Genomic DNA, 12,685 nt, shown 5'->3' with positions numbered 1-12,685 from the left:
AGTCTGAATCAGTAGATCTGGGGCAGGTGTGAGATGCAGAGTCTCCGATGAGTCTCTGAGGAGCTGCTGGGTGAGCAGGTGAGGCTGCTGCTGCCCTTGGGGCCTATATTTAGGAGAAGGCATCTAGAGTGTGTGAGATGTATTTGGAAGGCCTTTGAAATGCCGAAGTGCAAACAAGTGTTCACTCCTCTCGGCTCCCATGGTCTGCACAGACACCATCCCGGCCACTGTCTCTGGGTCAACAGGTCGAGGAGACGTCAGCAAACATTTAGGAGACACTATGTTCTGGTGTCTCCTGATGATGGCAGTGTTACATACTATTCACACTTAATTCTTACAAAAGTACTGGGATAGATATTGTTAGTCCTGTGATAAAGATCTAGAACCTGAGGGACACCTGGGTGGCTCAGTGGTTGAGTGTCTGCCTTCCACTCAAGGTGTGATCCCGGGATCCAGGATCGAGTCCCACGTCAGGCTCCCTGCAAGGAGCCTGCCTCTCCCTCTGCCTGTGTCTCTGCCTCTCTCTCTCTCTCTCTCTCTCTCATGAATAAATAAATAAATCTTTTAAAAAATAAAAGATCTAGAACCTGAGCTTTAGCGAAAGGGTAACCGTCTTGTCTAATATATATACAGCTAATAAAATGTAGAGCCAGGAGTAGAGTCCAGGTTTTTTTTTTTTTTAAGATTTTATTTATTTATTCATGAGACACAGAGAGAGAGAGAGGTAGAGACGCAGGCAGAGGGAGAAGCAGGCTCCACACGGGATCCCAATGTGGGACTTGATCCCAGGATACAGGGATCACACCCTGGGCCGAAGGCAGGAGCTCAGCCGCTGAGCCACCCAGGCATCCCTAGAGTCCAGGCTTGTATGGTTCTAAATTCAATCCTCATAGCCTCCTCTTTATATGCCACATCAGGAGGACAAATGAGGGCCCAAAGAATTGGGATGAAGCCCCTCTGATGCTAACACTCATAAGGTTACCAGGCACTGTTATTGATGTAAACCCCTTTAGATATTTGACTTTTTAAATCCTTAAAACAACCCTGTGTGGCCTGTGCCATTGCTTTTGCTATGAAAGATGAGGGCATAGGAGCAAAGAGATGACCAAGGGGGGTGGTCAGCCAGAGCCTGCTCCAGACACCACTCCTGTGATGCCTGCAGGAAGAGGTGCCCACAAAATTTGTGGACAGCACATTTCCTGTTTCTGATGTCATGTGCCATGTGATGGGGCTTAGCTTTTGGCATTCAGAAGCTGACCTGTAACATGACATCCGCAGCATTCGGCCTCCCCCACTGTATGTCCACGTGGAACCAGCCTGCTGGGCAATTGCCAGCTTGTCTGATGGAACAAGGGAGCTCCAGGGTAGAGGCGAGGAAGACTATGAGAGCCAAGACTAAGGACCCCCATCATGTAGACGCTCTGTCATGTGTGTCCAGTTCACTGCCAGGCTCTTGGCAGGATGTGCTTCCTCCCTTTTACAGGCCTTCTTTCTTCCCACCTTTCTTAAGGATATGGCTGTTTTAAAGGAGCAATTTAGCCAAATGTTTATAAAGTACTCAGCAATCATGGCATGCTCTATAAATGCTAAATAATTACGGGGTTGAAATATAAAGAGTACATCTTTAAATAGGACATTTGTCAGACTGCAATTACACATGCCCTAGCTGGTGAGCTCATAAAAGTCACACTCACATTTCCATTGGGGCACTTTGGAACGTTTTGCCAACATCAAGCACCCAACGCAGTGCCCTTCGGGAGTAGGGGACGTCAATGCCCACTTTGCAGGTGGCTACACTGAGGCACAGAAATAGTAGATAGCTTTCTTGAGACCACATGGTGACTCTGGGATGGTCATTGAAAAAGGAGCTCAGGATCGCTTCCCACGCTGCTGCTTTGCCCATTAAGTGTGAGCAGTGTGTTCTGAAAATGCCAGGACTTTTAAAACAAAACAAAACAAAACAAAAACCTGATTTATTCATGAGAGACACACAGAGAGAGGCAGAGACACAGGCAGAGGGAGAAGCAGGCTCCTTGCAGGGAGCCCAATGTGGGACTCGATCCCAGGACCTGAGCGGAAGGCAGATGCTCGACCACTGAGCCACCCAGGTGCCCCTGGGCCAGGACTCTTTGAGAGGTGTCGTCTCTCCCCTGTCCTCTGAGAGCTCTGTGCATCCCAGTGGGGTTTCAGTGTGCATCTCATTAATGTGCGTGGCTCTCTATTGGCCGTAAGGACATGCACCTGTTAACCAGGAAGGAAACACAAGAAGGCGTTGGGAGGAGCTACCTCTGAGGAGAGGGAACAGGATGCAGGCGGGGAAGAAACCTCTCTTTCATTCTGCGCCCCTTATGTGAAGTTTTCCCACGTAGGTCTGAAATCTGAAGAAAGCACCTGCCCTGGGGCGTGGCACTCCCCACATACTTCTCTCTCCCTCCCTGCTGCCCACACCAAGGCTGAGCAGCCGAGGGGAAGGGAGGCAGAGGCCTTGGGTTCAACTGTGAAAACCCTGGATCCTCAGACTGGAGGGCCCTTGACCCCCCCAAGTGGTACCAGGAGAGGGGGACTGACTTTCAGCTGGGATTTGTCCTGGCTCAGAGCGTGTCCTGTTGGCTGAGCACAACCCCGGTGATTTTCTGATACCTCAGATGCTGTCTCAGTATGGCCATGGCTGTTCCCCCTTCTCTTATTTAAGATCAGGAAGAAAAAAGAAAGGGAGAAAGAGATGAAAGAAAGAATCCCAAATGCACAGACTGTGTGGTTTCAAGGAGTCCATAATTTGATCCAATCAAGCCTAATGTGTGTTGATCTTTCAGGATAGAATATTAAGATTATTAATTCTGTCTGGAGTAGAATTTGGGGCGATCTCATTTGGGGGGATCATTTTTCTCTGTAACCCGGCCCAAACTAGATGGTTATTGAAATACATTAAAAATTACAGGGGCGGGGGGTGGAAACATGCTGGGACAAGGTCGATAAGTTGCTCTTTGAATCTTGATGCCCTTTAACGGGGCACAGAACGTGACAAAGTCATCCAGGTCCTTCCCAATTTACCAGGGAGGAATTGAACACAATATTTCAGGTTGATTCCTTAGTCAAAACAGGCATGTTCTTCAGAAGAGTGTTTGCTGACTTTTCTAATAATTTCAAAATATTTATATTTGCACTTAAGCTTCACTAAAGGTTTTCCAGAATCCTAACATATTTAGAAGCACAGTCTTCCCTGGCTATGAATTTGACATGCCACGTGATCGCTAATATAAAGATAATTCTCTTCATTCCTTTTCAGAACTTTCTGTCATCAATTTTTTTTTAATGACTTGAGAAGTATGTTGCTACAGAATATGGAATTAAGTGGTGATGTATTAAGCACCTAAGTGTCCCAAAGCTTTATATTAATATTTAGCCTCTATTATTCTTTGTATCCTGCTCTGATGGCTGCCTTGTGTGCTATTTCAGATGGGATTCTCCACATCCGCCAAGGCCATTGCCTGATGCGCTCAGAGGGTGGAGGCCTTGTGGTAGGAGAGCCCTCTGACTACTTCCTCCCACTCGTTTCTCCGGATCATTAGCCATCCTTTCCTTCTGCCTCAGAGATGGACGTTCCTTCCCAAGGCGGAGCCCTCCCAGGCACTGGGCCCATCCTCCTCGCTTACTTCTGGGACCTTGCTTGCTCAGCTCAATGCTTTCCCCATCTTTGTTTCTCCTCAACCTGCAAATATGGCCCGATCTTTCCCACCTTAAAAAAAGTAAAAGGAGCATCTTTTGAAGGATTCCCTTCAAGCTGTTCTTCCATTTCTTCATCATGTCCAAAACCCATGAACACATCCTCCACTCTTGCTATCCCTGCCCTTGCCCTGCTTTGGCCTCCTTCCTGTTCACTCTTAGCTTCCGTGCAGTGCATTCCCCCTGCCAATGTGACACTGTTCCCCAGGGTGCCCTTGGGCACCCCTGATTGAAGAGTGAGATGACCAATTCGAACATCATCTCATCAATGACTTTGTCCCCTTTGACACAGCTGACCAGAATTCCATTCTTTAATTACAAAAATGACTTTATTCCTTTTATATATACTAAATCCATGCCTACACACTAATGAGAGTTTAGAAAACAGACGAAGGAGAGGAGGAGGAGGGAAGAAAAAGCAAACAGCATTGACCCAGGATGATCCCTTGGAGTACACATGTACATTCGTTTACAAAAATGGCATCATGGGGCATCTGGGTGGCTCAGATGGTTAAGCAGCTGAGTCCTGGTTTCAGCCCAGGTCATGGTCTCAAGGTTGTCAGATCGAGCCCTGTGTCAGTCTCCACGCTCAGCAGGGAGTTGCTTGGGATCCTCTCCCTCTCCCTCTGCCCCTCCCCCTGATCACTCTCTCACTCTCAAATCTTTTTTTAAAAAATGGCATCGTGCCACACATCCTTTTTTGTAATTTGCTTTAAAAATGTCTAACATTATATTCTAATTTCTTCCATATCAATACATATCATTTTTCACAGCTACTTTTTTTAGGGCTTATAATTCATTCTGCCAAACTGCCCTTCTGGGTTTGATTCAGTTTACCCGACCACTAAAAGTGGAGTAGCCCGCTTTTTAGCTCCTCTGTTGGCACTAAATGTTATGCCTTCTATTTTAATATTTGTTAATCTGATGGGCAATTTTTTAAAATCTGCATTTAATTTTAGGTGAGTCTTTTCTCGTATTCTTTTCTCTTTGAACATCTTTCATCCCCGAAATCTTTCCCTTGGTTCTACGACTCTTGTGGCCCTCTGTCCTCTCTCCTGGGCCTGCTCTTTGGTGTCCCCAAGCTATCTGTTCTCTGGACAACCTGACATGTCAGGAATCTGGCCTCTTAAGTCACTGTGGTTGCATGGGTCGCTGGCAGGTGTAGGAACATGCTGCACATTTGACCGTCATGATGGGCCTTCCACTCGTGATGCCCCACCTTTGAGTCTCTCCCCAGCTTCCCACTCAGGTCATACTTCCTCTGAAGATCATCCCGACGCTCCCTCTGCATAAACTCTCCCCCTCCCCTTTCCTGTTGTCTTGGCCTGTGCCTCCATTGCAATGGAGTATCTATTTCTGACCATCTAGGTGAGCCCCTGGAGGCTGGACAGTGTGTCTTCTCCTCCTTCCCCTTCTCCTTTATCCCCATCTTTCCACCCCAGGACTTAGAACAGTGGGTCAGAGATAGCATTGCTAAACAAATGTCTGATGGAACCGAGCTGGCGTTCTGGGGATCAAGAGCATAATGAGTATGAGTAATCTGGAACTAATCACTTATTTCACTTGTTTACTAATATTCTCAGTCGTTCCTTCCTGAAAATTGCAACTATTTTGCAAATGTTATATTTCCAAGTTCCACTTCCAACCTGGCATCAAAACCTAAAGTCTGGATTCACAAACTTCCTATTTTCAACCAGGAAGAGGTTTCCGACCTGGTGCATTGTGTTTGTGGCTCTCTGCTAACACCGTGCCAGAGAAGTTTCTAACCACAGCCATGTGTTACTGAGCACTTGAAATGTGTCGAGTACAATGGAGGAGCTAAATTTATTAATTGTATTTGCTTTTAATTAATGGGAACTTAAATAGCCACATGTAGCTGGTGACTGCCACATTGGAAAGCACAGCTGTATACATTATAGAAGAGGTACTATTAACGTATTTTGATAAAATTGAGAGGCATTAATTTCCCCCTTTTTTTATAAGTGCATTAGAACTACAACTTATAGGCTAAATATTATGTTTCATGTGATTTAATGCAGGGATCATTATTAAGGTCAAAATGTGGACTTCCTTAAGACTTATTACTTCATAAGTGATCCGCCCACCACTGTTCATGAATATCCCAGTGCTTGCTGGGGCCTGCTGGGGCCCCACGGGTGTGTGTATATGCATTTATCCAAACAGAAGTGTGTGCTCTCTTACTCAGCACCCAGAAGTTTGCATATGAGTGCCATCAGGTCATAGATGCAGGCTCTGCTTAGTGTAGTTTCCACACTTGAACAAAATCACACTGGGATGCAGACTCCATCATTAATTCTGTGTTTCCTTTTCCAGAAGGCAAGTGCGCCAGATATTCTAAAACCCCTCAATCAAGAGAGTCCCAAACGCCATACTAACCCTGTTTTGAAGCAGGAGGATCTCTCATCCCGGCCAACGCCCAGTACTGTATTCTCAGGAGGCTTGAGACACGTGAGTGTCATCTAATTCCCTGAACACGTGATGCATGGCTGTCACCATGATGCCACATTGGGTTGGCAGGAACAGGTAGATGGGGACTGTTGTCTTGTGAGACGAACTGCAACAGGACAATAGAACTTAGAGGTAATATTTTACTTACACTGGGAGCTGGGGAAACCTGGCTATACTTCGATGGTTTTTCTTTTATACACACAGATAGTAATTAATAATAAATAATGGTATCTTCAGATGAGAAGTTTTTACTTTTAATGACGTCTAATTTAACAAATATTTCTCTTACGATTATTTCTGGGTCGTGTCTACACACAAGTCATGAAGACCTCCTCCTGTTTTCTTCTAGAAGCTTTCTGAAAGTTTACTTTTTATGAGTAGGTCTGTGCTTTAACTCATTAATGTCGTGAATGGTGTAGGTTGAGGCTCCTTTTCCGGCACGAATACCCATTTGCCTAAAAAAAGACTCTCATTTCCCCATGGACTTTGGTATCTTTGTTGAAAATCAAGTAACTGTGTGACTGTGGGTCTTTTTCTGGGCTCTCTGTTCTGCTCTGCTGATCTTTCTGCTGTGTCGTGGCAAGACCACCCCGGCTTGATTACTGAAGGAAGTCAGAAGTCAAGTAGCGTAGGTCCTCCAACTGTGCTCTTCTTTTTCAAGATATTTCAAAGGTTGGGCCTGTTGAGAGGCAGGCCTTTTAGTCATTCATTTGTTTATTCAAAAACATTGAAGGAAGGCTGACTTTATGCCCAAGACTGTGATACATGCTATGACAGAGGCTTGGATGATGGGTCAAGTCACTGCCATAGCTCTTTAACGTATTAAATAATCTTAGACAATCACAAAGACTCTCTAAACTTCAGAATCCTCATCAAGGAATGGGCATCAAGCTTGTTCTTTTTATTTCACTGGGTTGTTTGGAGAATCAAAATGTACTAATTTTGTGGTGTATTAGAGTGGTTAAGAACTCAGCTTCAGGGGGAACCTGGATGGCTCAGTGGTTGAGCATCTGCCTTTGGCTCAGGGTATGATCCAGGGGTACTGGGATTGAGTCCTGCCTCAAGCTCCCTGCAGGGAGCCTGCTTCTCCCTCTGCCTATGTCTCTGCCTCTCTCTCTGCCTCTCTCTGTGTCTCTCATGAATTAAAAAAACAAGATACAAAAACCTTGTGGGACCGTGACATGACTCCTTACCAGAGCTGCTGTTGATTGAAAGCCTACTGTGTGCGAACCACTGAGCCAGATGCTCCCCCATCAGTCATTTGCACAACGATCTTGCCGGGTGGAGATTATTACCCATTTCACAAATGGGAAGACAGGTTCACAGAGGTCGACGTAGCTTGTGGAGCCCTTACAGTAACGTGGAGCTCTGACTCAACACCCGGGAACCCCGTGAGTCAAAGCCCGGGCCTTCTGTGCTGTCCCACAGATTTGGTGACTCTCCAAGGGAGTGAGTTCCCTGACCACACCCATGGTTCGGCCACCCCCTGATTCTGCAAAACTTGCCTGGGGCGGACCCACACCTAGACAACCTTTAGGACTGCTGGGAAATGATTCTGGGGTGAGGAGAAGCGGGTGAGTGTGTTCCTCTTGCCCTGTTATTTCTTCAAACTACACTGCAAATTCAACAAGGCTCCCTCCTCCTCCTAGGGTGCTCTGACTTGTGCCCTTCAGGTTAGCCTCACGAGGTTGACTTTTTATGTGATTAATCCTCACCTGTTCCCTTTAGCTGAAGCAGTGTTTGTTTGGGGAAACCAAACTCCCACAAAGCAAACACTGATTATTGCTTCTAGCCCAGAGATGGTGCCTGTTCTGACAGACATTGACATCCTCTAGAAACAGGAAGTCGGAGCCGGAAGCAGCTTTCTAAATCTCTACTTATTACAAAAGGAGCAATACAAAGAGACAGTAAATTGGGGAAAAGCTTCAACCTCCCAGGTAGTTGAATTAGTGCAAAAGTGAAAGCAAGTGGTATTTGGAGGTCATTTTAGCAAATTTTATATCTAAAAAAATTTTTAAAGATTTTATTTATTTATTCATGAGAGACACAGAGAGAGAGAGAGGCAGAGACACAGGCAGAGGGAGAAGGAGGCTCCATGCAGGGAGCCCAATGTGGGACTCGATACTGGGACTCCAGGACCATGCCCTGAGCCAAAGGCAGGTGATAAACCATTGAGCCACCCAGGTGTCCCAATTTTAGCAAATTTTAGAAGTGATACAGAACAGAATTGGTAAGGGTGTGGGGCTGCAGGCGTTCTTATAAACTGCTGGGGGGTCTGCTGGAGGGCAATTCACTATACCTATCAAAAGCCTTTAAAATGCATGTTCATGGCATCTGGGTGGCTCAGTGGTTGAGCCTCTGCATGGAGCCTCCTTCTCCTTCTGCCCATGTCTCTGCCTCTCTCTGTCTCTCATGAATAAATAGATAAAATATTTTTAAAAAATTGTTTCCTTCAATTATGCAATTTCAGTTATAGGAAATATTCTTTTTTAAAAAAATGTATTATTTTTTAAGTAGGCTCCATGACCATCGTGGGGCCTGAACCCATGTCCCTGAGATCAAGAGCCACATGCTCCACCAACTGAGCCAGCCAGGTGCCCTGGAAATGTTCTTAAAAAAATTATCATAAATGTTGTCCCAAAAATGCATACCTGGATGTCCAGGGAACATTGCTTATAACTGTTTCCATTTTGAAAAATTAGAAACAAGCAAAATGTTCAAAATAGGGCAATAGTTAAATAAGTTATGGTGCATTTATTCAGAGGAATATCTTGTAGCTATTAAAAATAATGTTGAAGAATATTAATGTAGAAAATACACATTGGTAAATGAAGATATAAGGTTATAAGATAGTATTACAGTAGCATATGTTTATAAAAACAAAATGGTTATACTATAGACATTGCAAAACAAGTGAAAGGAATACACCAAAATTTGACTCTGGAATGATGGGATTTTTTTTCTTAATTTTTTTTCTGGGGTCTCATCTGTATTTTCTGTATTTTTTTCCATAAAAATGTAATGTTTGGGAAGGGAAAAAACAATTTGCTTTAAAAATAAAAAGTAAAAGTCCAATCATCAGAAGGAGTGGAACTTAGTGAAGAAATACATTCATTTTTTATACTTCCTCCAGGAGAAAACTTCCTATCAGAGTTTCTGTCTGGTTTTTAATTTTGTTTATACTTCTGTTTTAAAAAAATCTAAAAAGGAATGTATTCATATCAGTGTTTTCACGCAGTTTACATTTTTCCTGCCAGAAGGTGTTGTGATGCAGGAGTGAGCACATGAAGTAGACATTGGAACTCCTCAGATATGGAGGTTGGCATAAGTTAGAGGGAGAGCAGATTTTTAATCAAAGAAGTAAAAGCTCCAACCTCCCAGACATTTTCTTTAAATATAAATTTGAGACGTGGGATATCACCATGGAATTTGGGTTACTCCTAAGTAGGGACTGGCTCAAAATGCTCACTCTGTCCATCACACAGAGGTGCATGTGGGAATCCTTCATTTTCTGTCAATATTTCTGAACTTGTATGGCTCCACTGATTTTTTTTTATTATTATTTACTTGAGAGAGAGAGAGAGGGAGAGAGAGCAAGAACAAGAGATAAGGAGCACAAACGAGGTGAGGGACAGAAGAGAGCTCTGTCCTGAGATCATGACCTGAGCCAAAGGCAGATGAGAGATGCTTAACCAACTGAGTCACACAGGTGCCCCTGGCTCCGTTGATTTTTTTTTTTTTAAAGAGTATTATGTTTAACTACCTACCCATATTAATGTATTTTTATTTAAAAAAAAAACAAAAAGGATGAATATGACCTATTCATCCAATGGCATAGTGTTTGGGAGTGACAACAAATGAACTCAAACCACATCTGATGACATGGATGAATTTAGAAAATAGAACATCAGAGAGCCTGGGTGGCTCAGTGGTTGAGCATCTCCCTTTGGCTCAGGTCATGATCCCAGGGTCCTGGGATCAAGTCCCACATCAGGCTCCCTGGAGGGAGCCTGCTTCTCTCTCTGCCTATGCCTCTGCCTCTCTCTGTGTGTCCCTCATGAATAAATAAATTAAAATCTTAAAAAACAATATCAAGAGAAAGTCAATTATAGAGGAATATATATACACTAGGAAATCTAATTATATAAGTTCCAAGACCAGGTGAAGCTAACCAATATACTGTTTAGGGGATATATATGTATGTACTAAAACCACAAAACTGAGCCTCATCCCAATCTTATGATGTAGAACCCCATTTTACAGGTAAGGAAACTGAGTCTACAGTGGATAAGAATATTGCTCAAGATCACACAACCACTAGGTGTCGGGACCTAGAGCTGAATGAAAGCCTCTGGCTCCATTGCCACCATCTTGACCACTCTACAATCACGCTCTCAGTGTGCTTCTGGTGATCAGGATTTTTTTTTTCTTTTTAAAGAATGCAGTTGACCTTTGAACAACGTGACGGGCAGGGACACTGACCTGCTGTGCTGTCGAAAATTTGTATATAATTTTCAACTGCCCCAAAACTTAACTCATAGCCTACTGTTGACTGGAAGCCTTACCAATACCATATATAGTCAATTAACACATATGTTGAATGTTATATGTATAATGTACTGTATTCTTACAATAAAGTAAGCTAGAGAAAAGAAAATGTTAAGAAAATCATAAGGAAGGGGAAGCACATCTGCAGAACTGTACTGTGCTTCCTGGGAAAATCTGCATGGTTCAAACCCATGTTGTTCAAGGGTGAACTGTGGCTGTGGTTTCGGTTGACCCCTCCTTCCTGCCTTTGTGAAAGAAAAGGGCATTGAGCCTTGCTTGCAGCTACAGAAGCTAACTTGTGCCCTTCGGAGAAAGTCACTGAATGCTCTCTGCCTGCCTTCACTTTTGCGAAGGTCGATCTCCTTCGCTTTTGCTCAGATTTTTTTCTCTTTCAAACCCCACCAACACCAATGGTTCAAACCAAAGTCAGGCTGAGTTCTTAATTGCTCTTCTGGACCAGGACCTTTTGGTTGACTCCATGGGCTGCTGCTCAATGTTTCAACTTGTTCCAAGATCCTGTTCTGGCTACAAGGAAAATAGGACTAGAAAACCCTCCCAAGGCAACAGTGGTAGAGACATAAATGATCTCAGGAATGCGGTTGACCAAAGGATGTGCTCTGCTGTCCTTTCATTATCTGAGGCTATACTTTCCCTGGCTCAGCGGGCACAGTAGCTGCATGACTCAGAGATGCTAGTGTAAGCTGATAGCCCAAGGACTTAGGCACCCTGGTCCCCTTCCAGTTCCGCTTCTGATTTACTGTGCAACTTTTGGGTGGAGCCCAACCTACTTTGACGTCCGCTAATGTACTTATGAAATGAGAGATGAGTAATTCTAATGCTTTCTGGATGCATTATAATTCTTGCAGCAAGCTGGCTGCACCAGGGGCAACCTTCTCCACCCCAGAACAGTTGTACACTCAGTAGGGAGGACCTCACCCCCCAGTGTGAGTGTGTGGGGATTAGATCTGCCCCGTTTTGTCACCTATAGGCCAGCCGTCCCAGGCCTGATGCGTTTCTCTGGGCAGCTCAGTTTCCTGCTCTCAGAACAATCATTTCACACCTTTTCCAGTTCTTTCAAAACCTACTCATCTCTTTTACCCCGCTCCTCTTGCTCATTTTCAACAAATATCCCTTTTCACCCCCCCCCCAAAAAAGGAATCAGGTCAGAATTGTCTAATCCTCCTAATACCAAAATTAACCTCACTGTGCCTGTACCTCACCTACTCCACCTTTCCTCCCGCCCGCATGTAGCCAGTCGCCCGGGTGATATACCCCAGTGCTGGGGACGCATCCTCTCCTAACCTTTCTGTTTCCTCCATGAAAGATAGCATAACTTTTCTTTCTGTGCCTTTATGGTTTTTTTGTCTTTGATTTTCAGCAATTTTATTTTATTGTTATTGTAGTTCATTAAACTACTGCCTTGCCTGTAGTTTTATTGAAAAACAGTTTCCATCTGGATTCCACAGTTAAATGACTTACGAAGTTGTCTAAGATGAGGACGACCACCCGAGTGAGTCTTCTTACTTCATTCTGTAGCTCCTTGAGACCCAAGACCGCGTACCCCATCAGGCCATGATATTTACACAGAGCCCTGCTAAATCAGAGTACTTCAAGTGCTTTCTCTATTCCCTTCATAAATATTTACCGGGGATCTACCATGAGCCAGGCACGGAGCTGGGTGCTGGAGATACAGAGGAGGGCAGGACCCAACAGAGCCCTGTGCTCTTTCAGCTTCCAGTGGCACGGGAGGTGGGAGTGACCCTCTTTCAGAGAGAATGTTCTTTTGCTTTGAGCAGACAGCTAGAGTGAAGGTAAACAGTCTTCTCCCACCTGGTGTTGATTGAGTTCACTCTAAGCTGAGTGTCCATCTTTGTGAGGACCCCATTTGCAGTTGACTCTGACTCCTGGGAAGTAAGCTGGGGGGTGAGGGTAAGGGTCCCCAGTG

General features: G+C 44.5%; 1 protein-coding gene across 3 annotated transcripts in view; it reads left to right on the top strand.

Moving 5' to 3' along the window:
- Positions 1 to 12,685, top strand: part of SYTL3 (synaptotagmin like 3) — an 84,650-nt gene that overhangs the window by 56,031 nt on the left and 15,934 nt on the right. For 2 of the 3 annotated variants that reach the window (XM_072766908.1, XM_026018742.2), the window contains exon 10: positions 6,058 to 6,192. In XM_072766908.1, coding sequence (XP_072623009.1) covers positions 6,058 to 6,192 — 135 coding nt within the window. The remainder of the gene's footprint in view (positions 1 to 6,057; positions 6,193 to 12,685) is intronic. The other variant, XM_072766899.1, reaches the window with a different exon arrangement.

The sequence above is a fragment of the Vulpes vulpes genome, chromosome 1 (genome assembly GCF_048418805.1).
Source record: "Vulpes vulpes isolate BD-2025 chromosome 1, VulVul3, whole genome shotgun sequence".
NCBI classification, from domain to species: Eukaryota; Metazoa; Chordata; class Mammalia; order Carnivora; family Canidae; genus Vulpes; species Vulpes vulpes.
This window is presented reverse-complemented; position numbering and strand designations above follow the sequence as displayed.